General features: G+C 40.2%; 1 protein-coding gene across 2 annotated transcripts; it reads right to left on the bottom strand.

The window, feature by feature from the left end:
• Positions 1–10,521: 10,521 nt before the first annotated feature.
• On the bottom strand, positions 10,522–16,515 carry LOC129393559 (protein NYNRIN-like). 2 transcript variants are annotated; one of them, XR_008620548.1, is made up of 3 exons: positions 11,904–16,515; positions 11,051–11,108; positions 10,522–10,649 (listed from the first exon to the last, which is right to left on the bottom strand). XR_008620548.1 is itself a non-coding variant. In XM_055096361.1 (2 exons), exons 1-2 carry the CDS (start codon positions 11,519–11,521, stop codon positions 10,617–10,619), a joined length of 504 nt encoding a protein of 167 aa, XP_054952336.1. In that variant the 5' UTR covers positions 11,522–16,515; the 3' UTR covers positions 10,522–10,616. The 2 variants fall into 2 exon arrangements, 1 of the variants encoding a protein (XP_054952336.1); XM_055096361.1 differs by having other exon boundaries at positions 11,051–16,515.
• Positions 16,516–19,107: the final 2,592 nt, after the last annotated feature.

Genomic DNA, 19,107 nt, shown 5'->3' with positions numbered 1-19,107 from the left:
TTTCCCCATGTTAACTCTTAGCTGTTTCCTGTGGAAAATAAAAAGCAATATAATGACATAATAATACTGGTGGTGCATAGGAAGAAGCTGTGTGGCTGAAGCTTGCCCGAGAGCAGAGGGCCTGCATCTCCTATTACACCGGAAGCACCGATTTCCCAGAACAGACACCTGGTGTTGACAGGGATCTTGCATCCCACACCCACTCCCAGCACCTGAGGCTCTTCCTGCTCACCTGCTTGGTGTCTGGGGGATGGTCCCCAGAGGTGAGGGTGGTGCTTGTCCCATGCCACCTTTATCTCTTTCCTGCTGGACTGACCGCTGGTCTTGGGTGCTGATTCTCAGGATCATTATCTTCTTACTTGCTGCTGCCATAATTCTGTTGGATGGAAAAACACACACGTATGTCTCTATGTACGTGTGCATGTATATATATACAGACACACCTCTGAGTTTACTTTCATTTTTATTTTGTTCTTTCTACTCTCAAAATATAATAGCATCATATATAAAAATGTATATATACACACACATACCATACACACATACATATGAGGCCAGATGAACATACATACATACAAGTAGGTAACACAATTATTTTTATATTTCTTTGTATGTGCATGCATATGTGTATGTATATATGTATGTGTACACACACACACACACACACACACACATATATATATGAATATATATGAAATGAGATAGAGAGAGTGTATGCACCGTTGGGCCAGTCCCCAAGGAAAAAGATACGAACTTCTACCTTTCCCTTTGGGGAGTTGTGGTAAGGATTTTGGTCAGTGCTTTTCCTTTAAAAAGCATCTTGTAGCCCCATCATTTTTCCAAGGTCATGAATTTTCTATTTACAAATATTGATTGGGAAGAAGGTCACTTTCTGCTTCAGGGGCTCCGGTGTGACATAAAACTCAAACTCAACCCATCCAGGATGCGTTGGTGTGATCTGAGCCCTAGGGGGAGTCCCTGGGTGCTGCAAGGCAGAGCTGGGGACGCCGCACATGCTTTGTCAGTTCAGGGGCTATGACAGTCAGAGGAAGCAGGCACATGCTGAGCACACAGGTAAGGAAGATGAGGGTGACCACACACTTGAAAGAAACACAAACAGTGTTGTGGGATAATGTGGACGGTTGATGCTTGGGTATAAAGTGTGCAGACCTCCCTCCTGTGAGGAAGAGCCAAGAAGGCAGGTCCTTCTGCCATAAAGAAGTGACACCGCCAGAGCTCAAAGTCCGTGCATGTGGCACTTAGTACCTGATCCTAAAAATATGGCCCCTGGGTTATGACAGAGGCCTCCTGGTTACTGCGGGGATTCCACGGGCAGCCTGAGGACCTGCCCCAATGCTGTGGATGTGTCTGGAGAACCATCAGGATGATGGCAGGGCTGTGGAATACCCACGGCTTGCTGTGCCTTAATTATATGGAAGTCATACCCCAATGACATGCCTGGACTTTCAGAGGCATAAATCAAAACCGCAGAGGTTGGCATGGTTTTGGCTGCAAAGGAGATCAATTCCCTTCTGCTTCCCAGAGGCCTGTGTACCAGTGAGAAATGTCCTGTGAGGCTCTGGGCACCTCTGCGTTTATTTTAATTATTATTTTGTTCCTCTTACTACCAAAATATAATAGCATCATTCTCTGTGTACTTGCAGACAGAGTCCACTGAAGGCAGGTGGCGATGCCTCCCTACAAGCTGCCCTTCTGGCTGTATTTTTCAAATCCACACAGAGAGCACTGAGGTGGGTGAAATGTTCTTTGGAGCTTGCAAAGGCAGAATGTTTCTGCCTAGGGATGGCTTTCAAAGTATTTAACAAATGGCATGGCGGGCACAGAGCTGAGAGCTGGTTCTAGATCCACCTGCTGTGCTAGCCACTGACACTTCTGCTGATGGCCTTGCAGAGTTGGGTGCAGGTATCCCAGAAGTGGAGCCCCACAAGGAGACGGAGATGATTGGATGACACGGCAGGGCACCTGGGGCAGCAGCTGCCACCCATCGTCCATGTGCCATAAAGAAGTGAAACTGCCAGAACTGAAAGTCTGTGCACATGGCACTTAGTACCTGATTCTAAAAATATGGCCCCTGGGTTATGACAGAGGCGTCTGGTTACTGCGGGGATTCCACGGGCAGCCTGAGGACCCGCCCCAGTGCTGTGGATGTGTCTGGAGAACCATCAGATCGTCCACGTGCACTTCCGGGGTATGTCACCTGAGGGAGGTTATTGCATTTGAGTAGAGGTGGGGGACAGCCCAGGATGATTTCTAGGTGTTGGCAGGGTTGTTGTCTACATGATGCCAAATATGCCTTCCAGCTATCTGCTGCTCAAGTCTCAATTCTGCACCTGCCTCTTTATTCTTTCTAGATCCCAAATAAAAGTGCATCCCAGTAGCCACGCAGGGGCTTGCCTTCCTGGGGCATCTTGGTTTTCTCTCCTGAAACTTTACTGGCTCATGTTCTCCATCCCGACCTTTAACATCCACCCCTCAACACATACCCTAGCACTTTACTTAGGGCTAAAAGCTCAAGCACAACTGCTCTTTCCTTCCATCTTCACAACAACATTTCTGCTTCTTATGCTTTCCTAGAGAACAGTCACCCCTCCCTGCCCCAGGAAACTCCAAGGCAAAAGACAGATGAATCTCAGGAAGAAAAATTGGCTGCCGTAGCAACTTGGAACATATGGAATTCTGACACTTTGGCTGGGCAAATTTTCCAGGAAAGAGGGACACTCCAGAAATCACACCCTCTTTCCTTGCGGCTGGTTGCATCTAGAATTCCAAGGATAAATTCCTCCCAAAGAGTGATGCTCAGACAGGAACATCATTTGGAAAGAGTGCAGCGCGGACAGACCTTCGTGTGTACCAAGGAGCCCACGTCTACACGGGAGAGTCATTCATCAGCTACCGCAGCACTGACCCACTTTTGGATTTTTTGAAAAATAACTTTTCTATGTTTTCTTCTTATTATTAATCCATTCCAGCAAGTCTCAACATCAAGTTATTTTTAATAAAATGCAGCATTATTTCATCACTCACCACTCGATAGTACAAAAATCAGACACATATCCATTAGAATGGCTGAAAAGAAACTAAAAAAGCAGAAAATATTGAGTGCTGGCAAAGATCTGAGAGAAATTACAAATATTGTCATTGGGAGGTTAATTGGTACATTCACCAAAATGTCTACTAAAGTTGAATTGAGGTTTATCCCATGTGACAGATAGAATACTGGCCCTCCAATGATGTTCACATTGTACCCGAAGCCTGGGAGTATGTCATCTTCCAGGGTACAAGGTCTCTGCAAAAGTGACTAGCTAAGGACCTTGAGATGGCAGATGATCCTAGATTATCTCATTGAGCTCAATGTCATAACAAGGGTCCTTGTAAAAGGGAAGCAGGAGGACCTAAGTCAGAATAAGGGGAGGTGATGACAAAAGAGATGAGAACAATGCACTTCGATGGTGGAGGAAGGGGCCAGGAGCCAAGGAATGTGGACACCGCTAGAAGCTGGAAATGACAAGGAAACACGGTCCCTTAGTACCAAAAGGAAGCAGCCCCCACTGAACTTTGTTTTTCACCCTGTAAAGCTGAAGTTCTGGTCTCCAGAACTGTAAGGTAATACATTTGTGTTATTTTAAGTTACAAAGTATGTAGTAATTTGTTACAGTAGCAATAAGAAAGTAATATGCCCTCTGACTCAGAAGTTCAAACTCCTAAATCTGAAACAAACAAAACAAAACAAAACAAAAAACCCCAAAACTATATCCAAGAGAAATGCATGCAGGTGTTCACCCAAAGACAGCCACAAGCATGTTTGCAGCAGGACTGCCATAATAGCCCAAACAGGAAATGACTCCAGATGCCTGTAAACAATACAACAAATAAATTCAATGTGGTACAGTCATATAATTGCATACTGTTTAGGAATAAGAATGGCCAAACCTACAGCTATGCACAATAGCACAGATGATACTCCTAACATCTTGTTGCAAGAGGGAAGTGATAAGTTTTGGCTGTGTCCCCACCAAAATCTCATCTTGAATTGTAGTTCCCCCAGGTGTGGTAGAAAGAACCCGGTGGGAGGTAATTGAATCATGGGGGCGGTTACCCTCATGCTGTTCTCGTGATAGTGAGTGAGTTCTCACGAGATCTGATGATTTTATAAGGGGCTCTTCCCTGGCTTCACTCTGCACTTCTTGCTACCACCACGTGAAGAATGACGTGTTTGCTTCCCCTTCCACTATGATTATAAGTTTCCTGAGGCCTCCCAGCCATGCTGAACTGAGTCAATTAAACCTCTTCCCTTCCTACATTTTCCAGTCTTGGGTATGTCTTTATTAGCAGCGTGAGAACAGACTAATACAGGAAGTCAGACACAGACGAGAACAAAGTAACCTCTAAAGCTGGCAGAGCTATGCCATGGTGTTGGAGTCGGTACCATGTTACCCTAAGAAGGAGGGTCATAAATAGACATAGTCATGAGGAATGAGTCTGGTGTTCTAGTAATATTCAATTTCTTGCTCTGAGCGTATCAGTTTGTGAAAATTCATCACACTGTACACATATGTGCACTTTTCTCTATGTTATAGTATAAATTCACTTTTTGCATATATTTCAGGATTTGGTAAAAAGTTTACAAAAACAGACACCATATTTTAATACGGATTCAAGTCAAAGACGCAGGTCACTGTGGCTGCATCTCTATGCAGGCTCAGTGGGAAGCCTGGTGGTCAGGTGCAATGACACTATTTGAATCCCTGAAGGGTCTCTTCCCTTCACATCCCATTATCCCTTATGTCTAAAGCTACACTGTTGAATTTTGGGTTTCAGGGTATCCTGGAAACATTGAACTTGTCTATGATGGAGGAGGGGGCTGCTTAGCAGAGCCTCAGAACCCAGGTGGGCGTCCCTGTTTTGGAACCAAATATAGGCATCCTGTTGGCTGTCAATGAGAGGTGGGTCTCCCCAGAGAATAAGGAGAAGGACATCAGCCACACCACAGTCTTCCCAGCTCCCTGACAATGGTGATAAGAGAGTGAGGGGCTCAGAGACTCAAAGAGTCTGCACTGCATAATCCCCTCCTCTTATTCCAAGACAACAACACTTTTATTTAGCTTGGTGGCAAGCAAAGAAACAAAACCAACAACTCACTTTGTGAGGATGCATCTGAATTTTTCTGCCCGATCTTTGCACCACGAGTGCTTGAAGTGCCTTCAGCCTTTGTTGTGTGTTTTGCACTCAAGGAGTAAGTCCAGTCTTCATTTGCCTTGGGAAGAGAAGGAAGGAAGAAGACCGCCAGTTAGAACCTTGAAAGAAGCAATGTGAAAGGGCTTTCCACTCATTCCCAACATTTAAAGAGTTCCCTGAGTGTCCAGTGTTGTGCATGTGGCACTTGGGAATATGCAGAGGAACAGGCTCTCTCTAGACCAGTGGGTCTCAGATTGATCTTGCCACAGGCCATGAGCATGGATCACCTTCCCTAAGTTCCTGCTTTGCAGGAGAAAAAGAGCTTCCTAACAAAAGTCCACTGAGCAACTCCTACATGGTAAGTACCAGTCTAAGCACCACACATTTATTGGTTGATTTAATCTTTACAAGACACCTTAACTTCTCTGAAACTCAATTTCCTTGCATTTAAATGGGAATGATGACAATGTCAACTCCAAAAAGTTTTTGTAATGAGACAAAAATAAAGTACAGAAAGTGCCTAGAAGAGGGATTGGTACATTTTAGGTTCTCAGGAAATTATAGCTAATATTTTTATTGCTCTAAAAACTAAATGCTGTATATAATCCAGAGACAATACACGCAGTCTCAGCCTTCTTCTCTCTGTGAGTGTCCTTTGGAGCTGCTCCGACTCCAGCAGGATCACAGCCACCTCTTCCCTCTGGAGCTGATGAATCCGATGCGACTCTTCAGTTCTGGAAGAAAAGTCCTTTCACTTCAGGAAGAGCACATTCTGTATTGGCTGAAGTAAATTATTTTAAATCTTTTTCCCCCCATAAAGACTTCTATAGAATGGCTTCTATATATATTATATATTATAATATATAATATATATGTTATATATTATAATATATATAATTATGTATTATAATATGTAATATATATATTTTTATTATATATAATATAAATATATATTATAATATATATTATATATTATAATATATACTATATAATAGATATTATAATATATAATATATAATATATATTATAATATATAATATATATTATATATTATATATTATAATATATATTATGATATATATTTATTTATTTATATATTTATATATTTATATATAAATAAATATATATATAAATTTATATATATTTATATATTTATTTATATATTTATTTATTTATTATTATATATTATAATATATATTTATAATATATATTATAATATATAATATATATTATTATATATTCTATATATAATATATAATTATATTATATATAGAATATATTATAATATATATTATATATTATTATATATACTTATATATTATATACTATAATATATAATATATAAATATATAGTTATATATTTATATATAAAACTATATATAATATATAATATATAAATATATATTATAATATATAATATATAAATATATATTATAATATATAATATATAAATATATATTATAATATATAATATATAAATATATATTATAATATATAATATATAAATATATATTATAATATACAATTATATATAATTATATATTATAATATATAATTTATAATTATATATTGTAATATATAATATATAATTATATATTATAATACATAATATATAATTATATATTATAATACATAATATATAATATATTATAATACATAATATATAATTACATATGTAATTATATATTATATATTATAATATATTATATATTATATATTGTAATATATTATATATTATATATTATAATATATTATATATTATATATTATAATATATTATATATTATATATTATAATATATTATATATTATATTATAATATATAATTATAATATAATATATAATTATATATTATATATTATAATATATAATTATATATTATATATTATAATATATAAAATTATATATTATAATATATATTATAAATATATACTATATAATTCATGGTCTATTTCTCTCTTTAGTGCTCAGCAATAACATATATATATTATAACATATATATAACTATATATAATATATATAATTATATATAGTATATATTTATAATATATATATTATAATATATAATATATAATTATATATAGTATATATCATATATATTATATATTATAATATATAATATATAATTATATATCATATATAATATATGTATTATGATATATAATATATAATATATGTATTATGATATATAATATATAATTATATATTATATGTATTATGATATATAATATATAATTATATATTATGATACATAATATATAATTATATATTATGATATATAATATATATAATTATATATTATGATATAATATATATGATTATATATTATGATATATAATATATAGTTATATATTATAATATATAATTATATATTATAATATATAATTATATATTATAATATATAATATATAGTTAATATCATAATATATAATATATAGTTATATATTATAATATATATTATAAATCTATACTATATAATTCATGGTCTATTTCTCTCTTTAGTGCTCAGCAATAACATTCAGCACAATTTTACTCTCCTTATATGTTATACATAATATATAATTATATATAACATAGGATATAACATATATATTACTGTGTGTACATCTATATATATATATAATGCAAGCAATATATATAGGCACTTTTGTTAAGTATTAACTCGTACAGTCACCGGGTCCCACAATAGGCTGTCTGTAAGTTGAGGAGCAAGGAGAGCCAGCCTCGGTCTTTCTCCTGTGCTGGATGCTTTCTGACCTCAAACATTGGACTCCAAGTTCTTCAGTTCCTGACCCTTTTAAAGGCTCACAACCCTAAGGGGTCCAGGTGACAGGGTCGTAATAGATTGAGCAAGCATGGGGTACGAGACTACGTCCACATATGTTAGCATTAGCGGTGGGGATAAGCAATGCAAGTATGTCTCCATACCATTGTTTGTGATCTATAGATAGCACAAGCGATTAGGGTGGGGGTTAATCTTTAACCTACAGGCCTGGCCAGTGGCACCAATCAGTCTGTTGTTTTTCAGCTTTTACTTCCTCCTTCTCTTTGGAGACAGGGGACAGTAGGAGAAATAGCCTCTCTCCTCATTCTCCCCTTTGAGACCCTCACTCAGTAGTGGGAGTTCTCACTCTCATCCTCACTATCTAGTTCTTCCTGTGAGACAGATCCATAGTGACTCATGTAATACACTTGTGCTGAGGTCTTTTGATGAACGAAGGTAGTAACAAAACCTTTTAGTAACTGGACGAATATGGGTAATATACAGAGGAGTAACATGCAGGTTCCTAACACCATTATTATTACTATTATAAGAGTTTTAAATCCTCCTAGAGCTGGAAATCATTTTCCAATCAGGGATCCAAGATCAAACCCATGTGAAACCTGCATGGGCACATGTGACAGCTTTCTCATGTCACTAACTATATTTTTGACTACTTGTCCTTGATCATCTATTTGCTGACAGCAATTGGTCAAACTGAATTTTTCATACTCCTCCTTCAGCTGCCAGCAAACAGTCTAAGGCCGATCTATTCTGATAGATGGCATTTCTCATTTGGGTTTCCTGCCAGGCTAAAAAAGAGTCAAAGCTCTGCCAGTTTCATTAGTGATTATTTTTAAGATGGCCTGTAACCGTATGATCCAGTTGAGCATGTAGAAGGGGGTTTGGCATCCCCACAAGCTGTCTTGTGCCCATGTGGCAGTCCTATAGTACTGTATGATTCTTTTGGGGGGCCACTCATCATCTTTCCAATTTCCTATAGCTATGCTCCTCTTTTCTCAGGAGGCATGCACAGGGAAACCTAGGAGCTCACCTTTTTTTACAGGCAGTAGGAAAAAGGATGGCTTAATGGTGCCAATGGCACAAATACCTGCCCATTGGTCAGGTAACTTGGTGTAGACTCTATGTCCACATATCCAGTATAGTCCAGCGGGAGCCGTCCAGTCTCGATGAGATTCTGGATGGGCCCGAACAGTCTGTAACTTGAGAAATTTACTGAATGGACTCTTTTCAGTGCAATTGAGATCCCACCAGGTGACTGTCCCTGCCGTGCTGTTATATAGCTTTTGTCCTAGGCAACTGAGCCTTCCCACAGGGATGGTGAAGTCCTTCCCCTCTCTACCTATGCAGTATTCTCCAATAATCGAGGTTTTCAAGACCCAGAAGTTGCTAGTTTGGGCCTTTGGGACTGGAATTATGTCAGGAACTGGATCAGTACGTGCCAATTCTCAGGCTTCCCAAGGCCATTGGTCTCCTGTAGTGGTTCCCTGACATACATAACAGGAAGTAACATTGAGGGAATGAACTACATTTTCTGCTAGCTGAAGAAACAAGTTCTTTGTCTCTTTTTTCCTTTTTTGGAAGCTCTGGTGCTGGCAGATTCAGCTCCTCATAAAAGGTCTGAAACACTGGTTCGGGAGACCGCCTGTGGACATTCCCTTGGACTAAGATATTTATTCAGGGATCCAGTCCAGTTCCATCGATTCCTAGAGTTACATACTCTCCTGTTTTCTAACGCGGACCAAGGAGATTGGTAATTACTAGTTCTAATGGGTTACAGTGACCACTAGTGCAGGAAGAGTTACTCTTTCCTTTTTGAAGGCAGACAGGGTCCTTCTCCTCCTTTTTTCAGGTGGCCTAAATGACACAGGACCAGTAACTACATTCATCACTACACAGTCCTAATTCATGACAAACATACTTATTTTCTACTATATGGCTCCTTTCCCAATCTAGAGAGCCGCATCTTATTCTATTTCTATACAGGTCACTGTTGATTGCTGCACAGGTGTCAACTTTTAAGATACTTTGTTTGGGGACTCCCTTTTCTTCTGTTCTAGTTATTATTTTACTCTTATCGGCTTTTCTCCAGTTGCCAGTCCTCAACCTTATTTCAAACACTGTGGCCATGGGGGGTTCAGATGGATCATAACGAACACTGGGTTGTCCATCTTCTGGACTGCATACCTTATACTGGGTGTCATTATATAAACAAGTTCCTTTTAGAGTTCCTGTGTATTCATAATAACTATAAAACAGAAAGACTGTTTTAACCTTTTGCCCTACCTCAGTAACTTGATGCATACACTGGGAACAGTCCTCAGTCTGAAGAAGGTCAGTTGAAGTCCTTACTGTACAAATCCAGAATTTAAGGAAAATGAGTTCTAGGATGAGTTTCCTCATGCTTTGGCCATGCGTGGACCAGTTAGCTTCTGGGTGTGACTGGAACAGGGCTTGGCGTCTTCTTCAAAGTTACTTTTTTGCAGGGGTTGTACGGGCTTGGTCTCGCCTCCCAGGTCTCAGGTGCTGCAGGTTTTACGTGGCTGTGGTGGATCCAGGCTGGGATTCCCTCTACCTTTATGGCTGTGGGAGTGGTCAAGACGACGGTCTGGGGTCCTTTCCACCGTGGCTGCAAGGGGGCTACGTTCGAATCCTTGATCCACACCCGATCACCTGGGGAGAAAGGGTGAACTGGGGAGAGTAAGCTGATGGGGCACCTCTCACTTACCCAGGCTGAAATTTTTTGTTGTTATCTTCCCTAAAGCCTGTAGCTATCACTGTAACTCAATTTCACCTAGCTCTTGCGGAGTGCCTGGGAGTCCCTGTAGTGTGGGAGGGGGCCTATGATATAATATTTCATAAGGGGAATATCCTGTTCTTTTAGAAAGGGTACATCTAATCTTAAACAATACCACAGGGAGAGCTTGTACCCACTTTAATCCTGTTTCTTGACACACTTTCCCTAAACTATTTTTGATAGTCCGATTCATCCGGTCCACCTTTCCAGAACTTTGTGGTCGATAGGTGGTATGTAGTTTCCATGTGATCCCCTATACCATTGCTGTCTTCCGTACCAAGTCAGCCACAAATGCCGGCCCGTTGTCTGAGGCAATTCGTAAGGGCAGTCCAAACCTAGGAATGAGATCACAGAGAAGCACATGGGTTACTTCATAAGCTTTCTCAGTTCGTGTTGGATAGGCCTCCACCCACCCAGAGTATGTACACGCTAGAACTAGCAAATACTTGTTACCTCCACATTTGGGCGTCTTGGTGAAGTCTACTTGGAGATCTTCAAAGGGGGCTGCTCCACAAGCCTGTATGCTGGGCAGGACGTTTGGACCTTGCCTAGCATTGTGCTGCCAGCAGGTGACACACTGCTGCGCCACTGTTTTGGCAAGGGCTGACAGAGGTGAGATGTAGAAGTACCAGCCTAACAACTTTTCAAGTGACTCTTCGCCTAGGTGGGTGGTCTTATGCAAGCCAGTACAATTGCAGCCCCTAGCAGCTGTGGCACAGCTATTCTTCCATCCAATAACTGGATCCATCCCTCTTTTATAACCTGTCCTCCCTCTGCCTGGAGAAAGTCCTTCTCTTCTTTAGAATAAGTAGGCACAAGGTCAGGTGCCTGAAGGAGCAGGGGGGCTCTGACTAACACCCAGTACGGGGTGGATGCTGCCTTTCGAGCCTCTGAGTCAGCTTGGGAGTTCCCCAAGGCAATCGAGGTGGAAGCTCACTGGTGTCCTCTGCAGTGCATGACTGCCACCCTTTGGGGCTTCCATACTGCCTCTAATAATTGCAAGATCTCTTGCTGATACTTTATGTCTTTTCCCCCAGAGTTCAACAGGCCTTTTTCCTTGTATAATGCCCCATGCATTTGGAGGGTTAAAAAGGCATACCGAGAGTTAATGTAAATGTTTACAGTCTTACCTTCACTTAGCTCTAAGGCCTGAATTAAAGCAATGAGTTCGGCCTTCTGGGCTGAAGTGCCCTGGGGTAACGATTTGGCTTCAGTGACAGTGCCCAGGGTTACCGCTGCATATGCCACACACCTCTCTCCTTGTGGGTTGACGAAGCTGCTCCTGTCCATGTACAGCTCCCAGTCTACTTATGTCCAAGGATGGTCTCGGATGTCAGGCCTGCTAGAATAAACTAAGTCCATCACCTCTACACAGTTATGTTAAACTGGGCTCTCTGATACCGGGAGCAAGGTGGCAGGGTTCAGGGTGTTGCAAACTTCAATGGTTATGTGGGGATTCTCACAGAGCAAGCTTTGGTATCTAGTTGGTCTAGCATTCGTTAGCCATTGATGTCCTTTGGTATTCATTAAAGTCACCACAGCATGGGGGGCCTTTATAGTTAGGTTTTGCCCAAGAGTTAGCTTATCCGCTTCTTGTGCTAGCTGGGTTGTTGCTGCCAAGGTCCTTGAAGATGCGGGCCAATGCTTAGAAACCCCGTCTAGTTGTTTGGAGTGGTAGGCCACTGGCCTCGACCAGGGCCCCACAGTCTGGGTCAAAACTCCAAACACCATTTTTTCTCTCTCTGACACATACAGTGTAAAAGGTTTTGTCAGGTCAGGTAGCCGCAGGGCTGGGACCAACATGAGGTTTTCTTTTAACTCATGAAAAGCTCACTGCTGTTGGGACCCCCATTTGAAAGGTTCCTTGTCTCCCCGCTTTGTGACTCCGTATAGGCCCTTAGCCAATACTGCAAAGTTTGGGGTCCACAACCTGCAGAACCCCACAGCTCCTAAGAATTCTTTCACCTGCCTTCTGGTCTTAGGCTCCAGCAGGTTGCAAATGACTTGCTTTCTTTCTGATCCCAGGCTGCACTCTCCCTGTCAGATAGTAAATCCCAGGTAACATACTTGCTGTTTGCAGATCTGAGCTTTCTTCTTGGACACCTTATACCCACAGTCCTCCAGGTGCCAGAGCAGGGTATCCGTTCCCTTGGCACACCCGAATGCTGTGGGGTGTCCCAGCAGGTCATCGATGTACTGGAGCAGCACGCAGCCTAGGTCTCTGCTGGGAAACTTCTGGAGGTCTCGAGCCAGTGCCTCCCCAAAGATGGTGAGGGAGTTCTTGAACCCTTGGCGGAGTCAGGTCCAAGTGTACTGAGTGGTGACACCTGACCCCGGATCCTCCCACTGAAAGGCAAAGAGTTTTTGGCTCTCAGGGGCTAGTCTGATGCTAAAGAAAGCATCTTTCAAGTCCAAGCAGGTGGACCAGCTGTCCTCGGCTGGCAGCAACCCCAACAACATGTACGGGTTAGGTACTGTTGGGTGCAAAGTCACTGTAGCTTGGTTGACCATGCAGAAACCCTGTACCAGCCTGTAGTCCTTGGCCCCTGGCTTGGGAACAGGTAGGAGGGGAGCGTTCCATGGAGACTGACAAGGGACTATAATTCCAAAGGCCCTCAGGCCCTTGAGATGGACCTGGACGCCTTCAAGGGCTTCTCTGGGAACTGGGTACTGCTTTTGCCTGACTGGCTGGGACCCAGGCTTAACTTCTATGAGTACTGGGGCCTGGTTGACAGCCAGCCCTAGAGGGTTGTCTTCAGCCCACACTTTTGGCCACTACTTAGCCAGGGCTGGTCTTATCTATTGGCTTGGCTCAGTTAAGAAGAGTCTCCATTCCTCTTCCAGAGGAAACGTAAGGGCCATGATGACTCCCGTTCCAGGTAAATTTAGCTGTAAAGAGCCATGCTTTGTAAAATAGATAGTGGCTCTCAGCTTGCTAAGTAGGTCCCTTCCAGTAAAGGCAAAGGGCACTCAGGCATGTACAAGAACTCGTAAATTACCTCATGCCCCGCTACAGTGCAGGTCCGGGGCAAACAGAAAGCTTGCTTTGCCGAAACCCCTGTGGCTCCGATTATATCAATAGTCTTTTTGGATAAGGGTGCGAGCGGGGTGGTTACTACTGAATGTTCAGCACCAGTATCAACAAGAAACTCAATGTCCTTGCCCCCGACTGTCATCCTGACCATGGGCTCTTTGGGGCACATGAGTCTGATCCCCCTCAGTCCAGTAACCCTTCTGCCAGATTGAACAAGGCCCCTTCATCCTTGTCTGAGGCCTCCTGCTCAGAGTCACCCTGTTTCCCTTTCAGCTAGGGGCACTTGCCTTCCAATGTCCTATTTCCTTACAGTAAGCACACTGGTTACTCTGAAAGCATGGACGGCCAGACTGGTATTTTTCCCGGGCCCCCCCTTCTCTCGCCCTTCGGGGGCACCCCTTTAATAGCTGCGGCTAGCAGGTCGGCGTTTCACCGGACTTAGCGTTCACTCTCGCTGCGGTTCTGTGGCTTACTGCATCTCTTTTCACAAACACCTGGTTGGCTATCTCCAATAACTATGAAGTATTCATACCTGCAAACTCAGCCTGTTTCTGTAGTTTTCTTCTAATGTCTTCTGCACTTTGACTAACTAAAGCCATGTTAATCATGTGCTGATTTTCAGGGCTTTCAGGGTCAAAGGGGGTATACACATAAGATAGGCCTCACATAGTCTCTCATAGAATTGTGCCGGGCTCTCACCTTTCCCTTGAATGACCTCAGAGACCTTGTTAATGTTTGTGGCCTTCTGAGCTCCCCTCTTTAACCCTTCCAGGAGGGATTCCCTGTACTGATTTAGCCTTTGCATAACCTGTCTTTCATTTGGGTCCCACTGGAGGTCTGTTCCTGGTAATTGGATCCTCACATACTCTTGGGGGTTTTGGTAATCAGCTGGAACATGTTCCTCTAGCCACTGAGTTGCTGCTTGGAGAACCCTTCACCTTTCATCCGTGTTAAAGAGGTACGTGAGCAACTGGTGGCAATCAGCCCAAGTAGGGTTGTGCGTCTGCAGAATAGTTGGGAGCAAATCAATCATAGCTTGAGGCTTTTTGGTATAGGATGGGGTATTGTTTTTCCAATTGAGGAGATCGGCAGAGGTGAAGGGTTGATGGGATGGGGTATTGTTTTTCCAGTTGAGGAGATCGGCAGAGGTGAAGGGTTGATACACGAAGGCACCACCATATGCCCATCCTCGTCTACCCCAGTACACCATTGCTCTCTCAGGGGCATTTGTATCCCAGTTCTAGGCCTCAAACAGGCTGCCAAGGGAGGGGTTTCTCCCAAGGTCTCACATCCTTTCTTTTCTACTCTGGGTGGCCTAGGGGTACGTAGGCCTTGTGGAAGCTTGGGCACAGTGGGCTCAGGAGTGGGAGGCCTTCCTTCTTGGTAACAGTGCGGGCCACTGGTGCTGTTTCTTGCCATTAATCCTCTGATGTTGGGTCGGACAGGACTTTAGGAGCCAACTCTTCTCGGCGGGTGGAGTGGGAGTCTTCCTTGACTGTCTGTCCCTTTGCTGCTAGTACTACTGCCTGTCCTCTTAACCACTGTGGGGGGTCTAAAACCAGCTGTAACCAAGTGTCTATGTATGGAAACTTGGTCTGGGTGTCCTTTACCAGTTACCTTATGCCATACCTTTGAAACAAGGGACCTGACTAAGCTTCCTTCTGACGGCCAACCCACTTCTAATGCTGGCCAATCTATCTCACACAAGCTCCTAAGTTTTCCTGGAGTCATAGTAACCCCATAATCTCCATTAAAACCTTTTTTGAAATTCTTTAACATAGTTCCTAATGGAGTGGGCTTACTCTGTGTTTTACCCATCTCCTTCCCAGGACAAGAAAAGAAAGAAAAGAACAACACTCACGCCACAAGAGGAGATTCGTGTCAATCACAAGTATTCACTCACTTTCACTCTCCTTTCTTCAAACAAGCCAAGCCAAATCAAAATCAAAACTGAGACCAAAGTGTCAATAAGGGCACACCGTGGGTGATCAGGCCATGCTTCCACTCAAATGGGGGGGGCAAGTTCCCAGGACCGGTCCTACCATATTCCAGATGTCCAGACTCCAAACACTGGTTCCTTCCTGGTGCTCAGCGACTGTGTTGATCCTCGCAGGGTCTGCCACGCACCACTCTGACGAGGCATTCCACCAGGGCAGATGGCTACCCGGGAGCACTCTTAGGATCTGCGTCACTCAAGCTAGCCAGAGTCCTCCGCAGGGATGCTCTGCAGGGCAGGCTTCAGCCACCTAAGGGGCTGCCTCGACCGTCCATCAACCACCTCACTTCTCAGTCAGGAAACCAAGAAATGTAACAGGATGAGCTGCAGACAAAACCCCTCAGACACCAGGTTAAAGAAGGAAGAGGCTTTATTCAGCCGGGAGGTTGGCAGACTTGCATCTCAAGAACTGAGCTCCCTGAAGAAAGAATTCCTGGCCCTTTTAAAAGCTTACAACCCTGAGGGGTCCACGTGAAAGGGTTGTGATAGAGTGAGCAAGCATGGGGTACGTGACTATGTCCACATACATTAGCGGTGGGGATAAGCAATGCAAGTACTTCTCCATACCATAGTCTGTGATCTATAGGTAGCACAAGCTATTAGGGTGGGGGTTAATCTTTAACCTACAGGCCTGACCAGTGGTGTCGATCAGTCTGTTGTTTTTCAGCTTTTACTTCCTCCTTCTCTTTGGAGACAGGGGATAGTAAGAGAAATGGCCTCTATCCTCATTATCATTATCATATATAATATATATGATATATTATCATATATAATATATAATTATCCTCATTATCATATATAATATATAATTACATCCTATTATATATCTTATTATATATAATATATAATATATATTTTATATATATTATTTTATAAAAATATATATTATATATTTATTATATATATAAAATATATATAAAAAATATATAAATTTGTATATATTATATAAATATATATAAAAATTTATATATATTATGTATAAATTTATATATATTATATATAAAATATATATATAAAATATATAATATATAAAAATATCTATAAATTTATATATATTATATAAATATATATAAATTTATATATTATGTATATATAAATTTATATATATTATATAAATATATATATAATATATATATTTATATATATTATATATAATATATATTATATATAATATATATATTATATATAATATATAATATATATTATATAATATATAATATATATAATATATATTATATATTTTATATAATATATATTATATACATAATATATATAATATATATTTATAATATATATTATATACATAATATATTTTATATATAATATATATTATGTATATAATATATATTTTATATATATTTATATAATATATATTATATATATAATATATATTATATATATTTATATAATATATAATATATAATATATATTATATATATAATATATTATTTATATAACATATATTTATATATTATATATAAAAATATATAAATTTATATATAATATATAAAAATATATATAAATTTATATATATTATATAAATATATATAAATATATAATATATATTTATATATTATATATAATATATATACAAATTTATATATATTATATATTATAATATATATTTATAAAATATATATAACATATATTTTATATATATATATATAATGCAAGTGATATATATACGCACATTTATTAAGTATTAACTTGTACAGTCCCAGGGTCCCACAATAGGCTGTTTGCAAGCCGAGGAGCAAGGAGAGCCAGTCTGGGTTCCAAAACTGAAGAACTTGGAGTCCGATGTTTGAGGGTGGGAGGCATACAGCACGGGCTGGGAGGCCAGGCCAGTCTAGCCTTTTCACATTTTTCTGGCTGTTTTATATTCTAGCCATGCTGGCAGCTGATTGAATGGTGGCCACCCAGATTAAGGGTGTGTTTTCCTTTCCCAGGCGACTGACTCTAATGTTAACCCTGTTTGGCAATACCCTCACAGACACATCCAGGATCAATACTTTGCATCCTTCAATCCAATCAAGTTGACACTCAGTATTAACCATCACACTGGTCAATCGTACAGATTTCTGGACTCAATTTCCCCAAGATTCTGATTCAGATTTTCTGGAACAGGGCCCCAGAATTGGTATTAATATATAAATCAACAGCTCCTCAGTGGGTAGTCTGAACAGGCCTTCAGACTACTCCTAAAGAAATTCTACTTGGGACCAAACCCTTCACCAGACACAGTCCATAAAATCGCATTTTGCCAAGGAGACTAAGACAAAGTAGCATCTGAAATTCAGCAGGCATTCTGAGACAGCCCCAGCCCCGGGAACTGACGCACTTTCAGGATGTGATTAATGACACCAGGAGAGACACTTTTAATTTGGATTCTTCAGCAAACCGCATTCTCTGTGATAAATTAATCACAAGGAGAAAGAGAGAGGCATGCAACTCCCCCCAGGGAGCCAAGAGGCTGGCAAGGCATTCTTCACAGAAAGCTTATTCCAGAACAAGACGCACAGCGTGGGGGGAAGTTTCCAGAGAGCCACCCAGAGGACAGGAGGCCCACGGTGCTGGACTCACCTGCATGCCTGCAGAGCAAAGGGGATGTCTCCACATCCCACACTGTCAAGGTAGCTCTCTTTTCTAATTACACAAGCATCTGGCTCTTGGAGATGCCTAATTTTGGTTTCTGAAGGATGACGTGAACTAGAATCATCTTTAAAAAAGTTAATGCTAGAAAAACATATCCACTAGGAAGACGTGTGATAAAGTACTCATTTTAATTTTGAATATTCAACCTGTGAAAGAGAAACTCTGCATACCTGTGAACTTTTCCAAATGAACGCACGGTGACATCTCTGAGATTTCTTGCCCTTTCCTTGTTCATTCACTTGCCTTTTTTTTCTTCTAAGAAAGTTGAACTCTAAGCAAATTTGTACCTTGAGATATATATATATGTATATATATATGTATATATGTATATATATAAATTTTTAGATGTAATATAAAATATAATAAATACATAATGTTAATTTATATGGTTTTTCCATCAAAGGTATATATATGTGTGAGTATGTATGTATATATATGTGTGTATATATACGTACATACATATCAATTTAATATTATTGATGTCTGTATGTATATATGTCTATATATACATACATACATACCAATTTAATATTACTGTATGAAATAATTATTTCAGTTTTTCTACTAGTAGAGCTGCCACGGAGTTTCTATTGCTGTTGTCGTTTAATATATATCCTTTTTTTAGAGGCAGGGTCTTGCTCTGTCACCC

The sequence above is a fragment of the Pan paniscus genome, chromosome 10 (assembly GCF_029289425.2).
Source record: "Pan paniscus chromosome 10, NHGRI_mPanPan1-v2.0_pri, whole genome shotgun sequence".
Lineage (NCBI taxonomy): Eukaryota > Metazoa > Chordata > Mammalia > Primates > Hominidae > Pan > Pan paniscus.
Note: the sequence above shows the minus strand (reverse complement) of the source record. Positions and strands in the feature narration are given on the sequence as shown.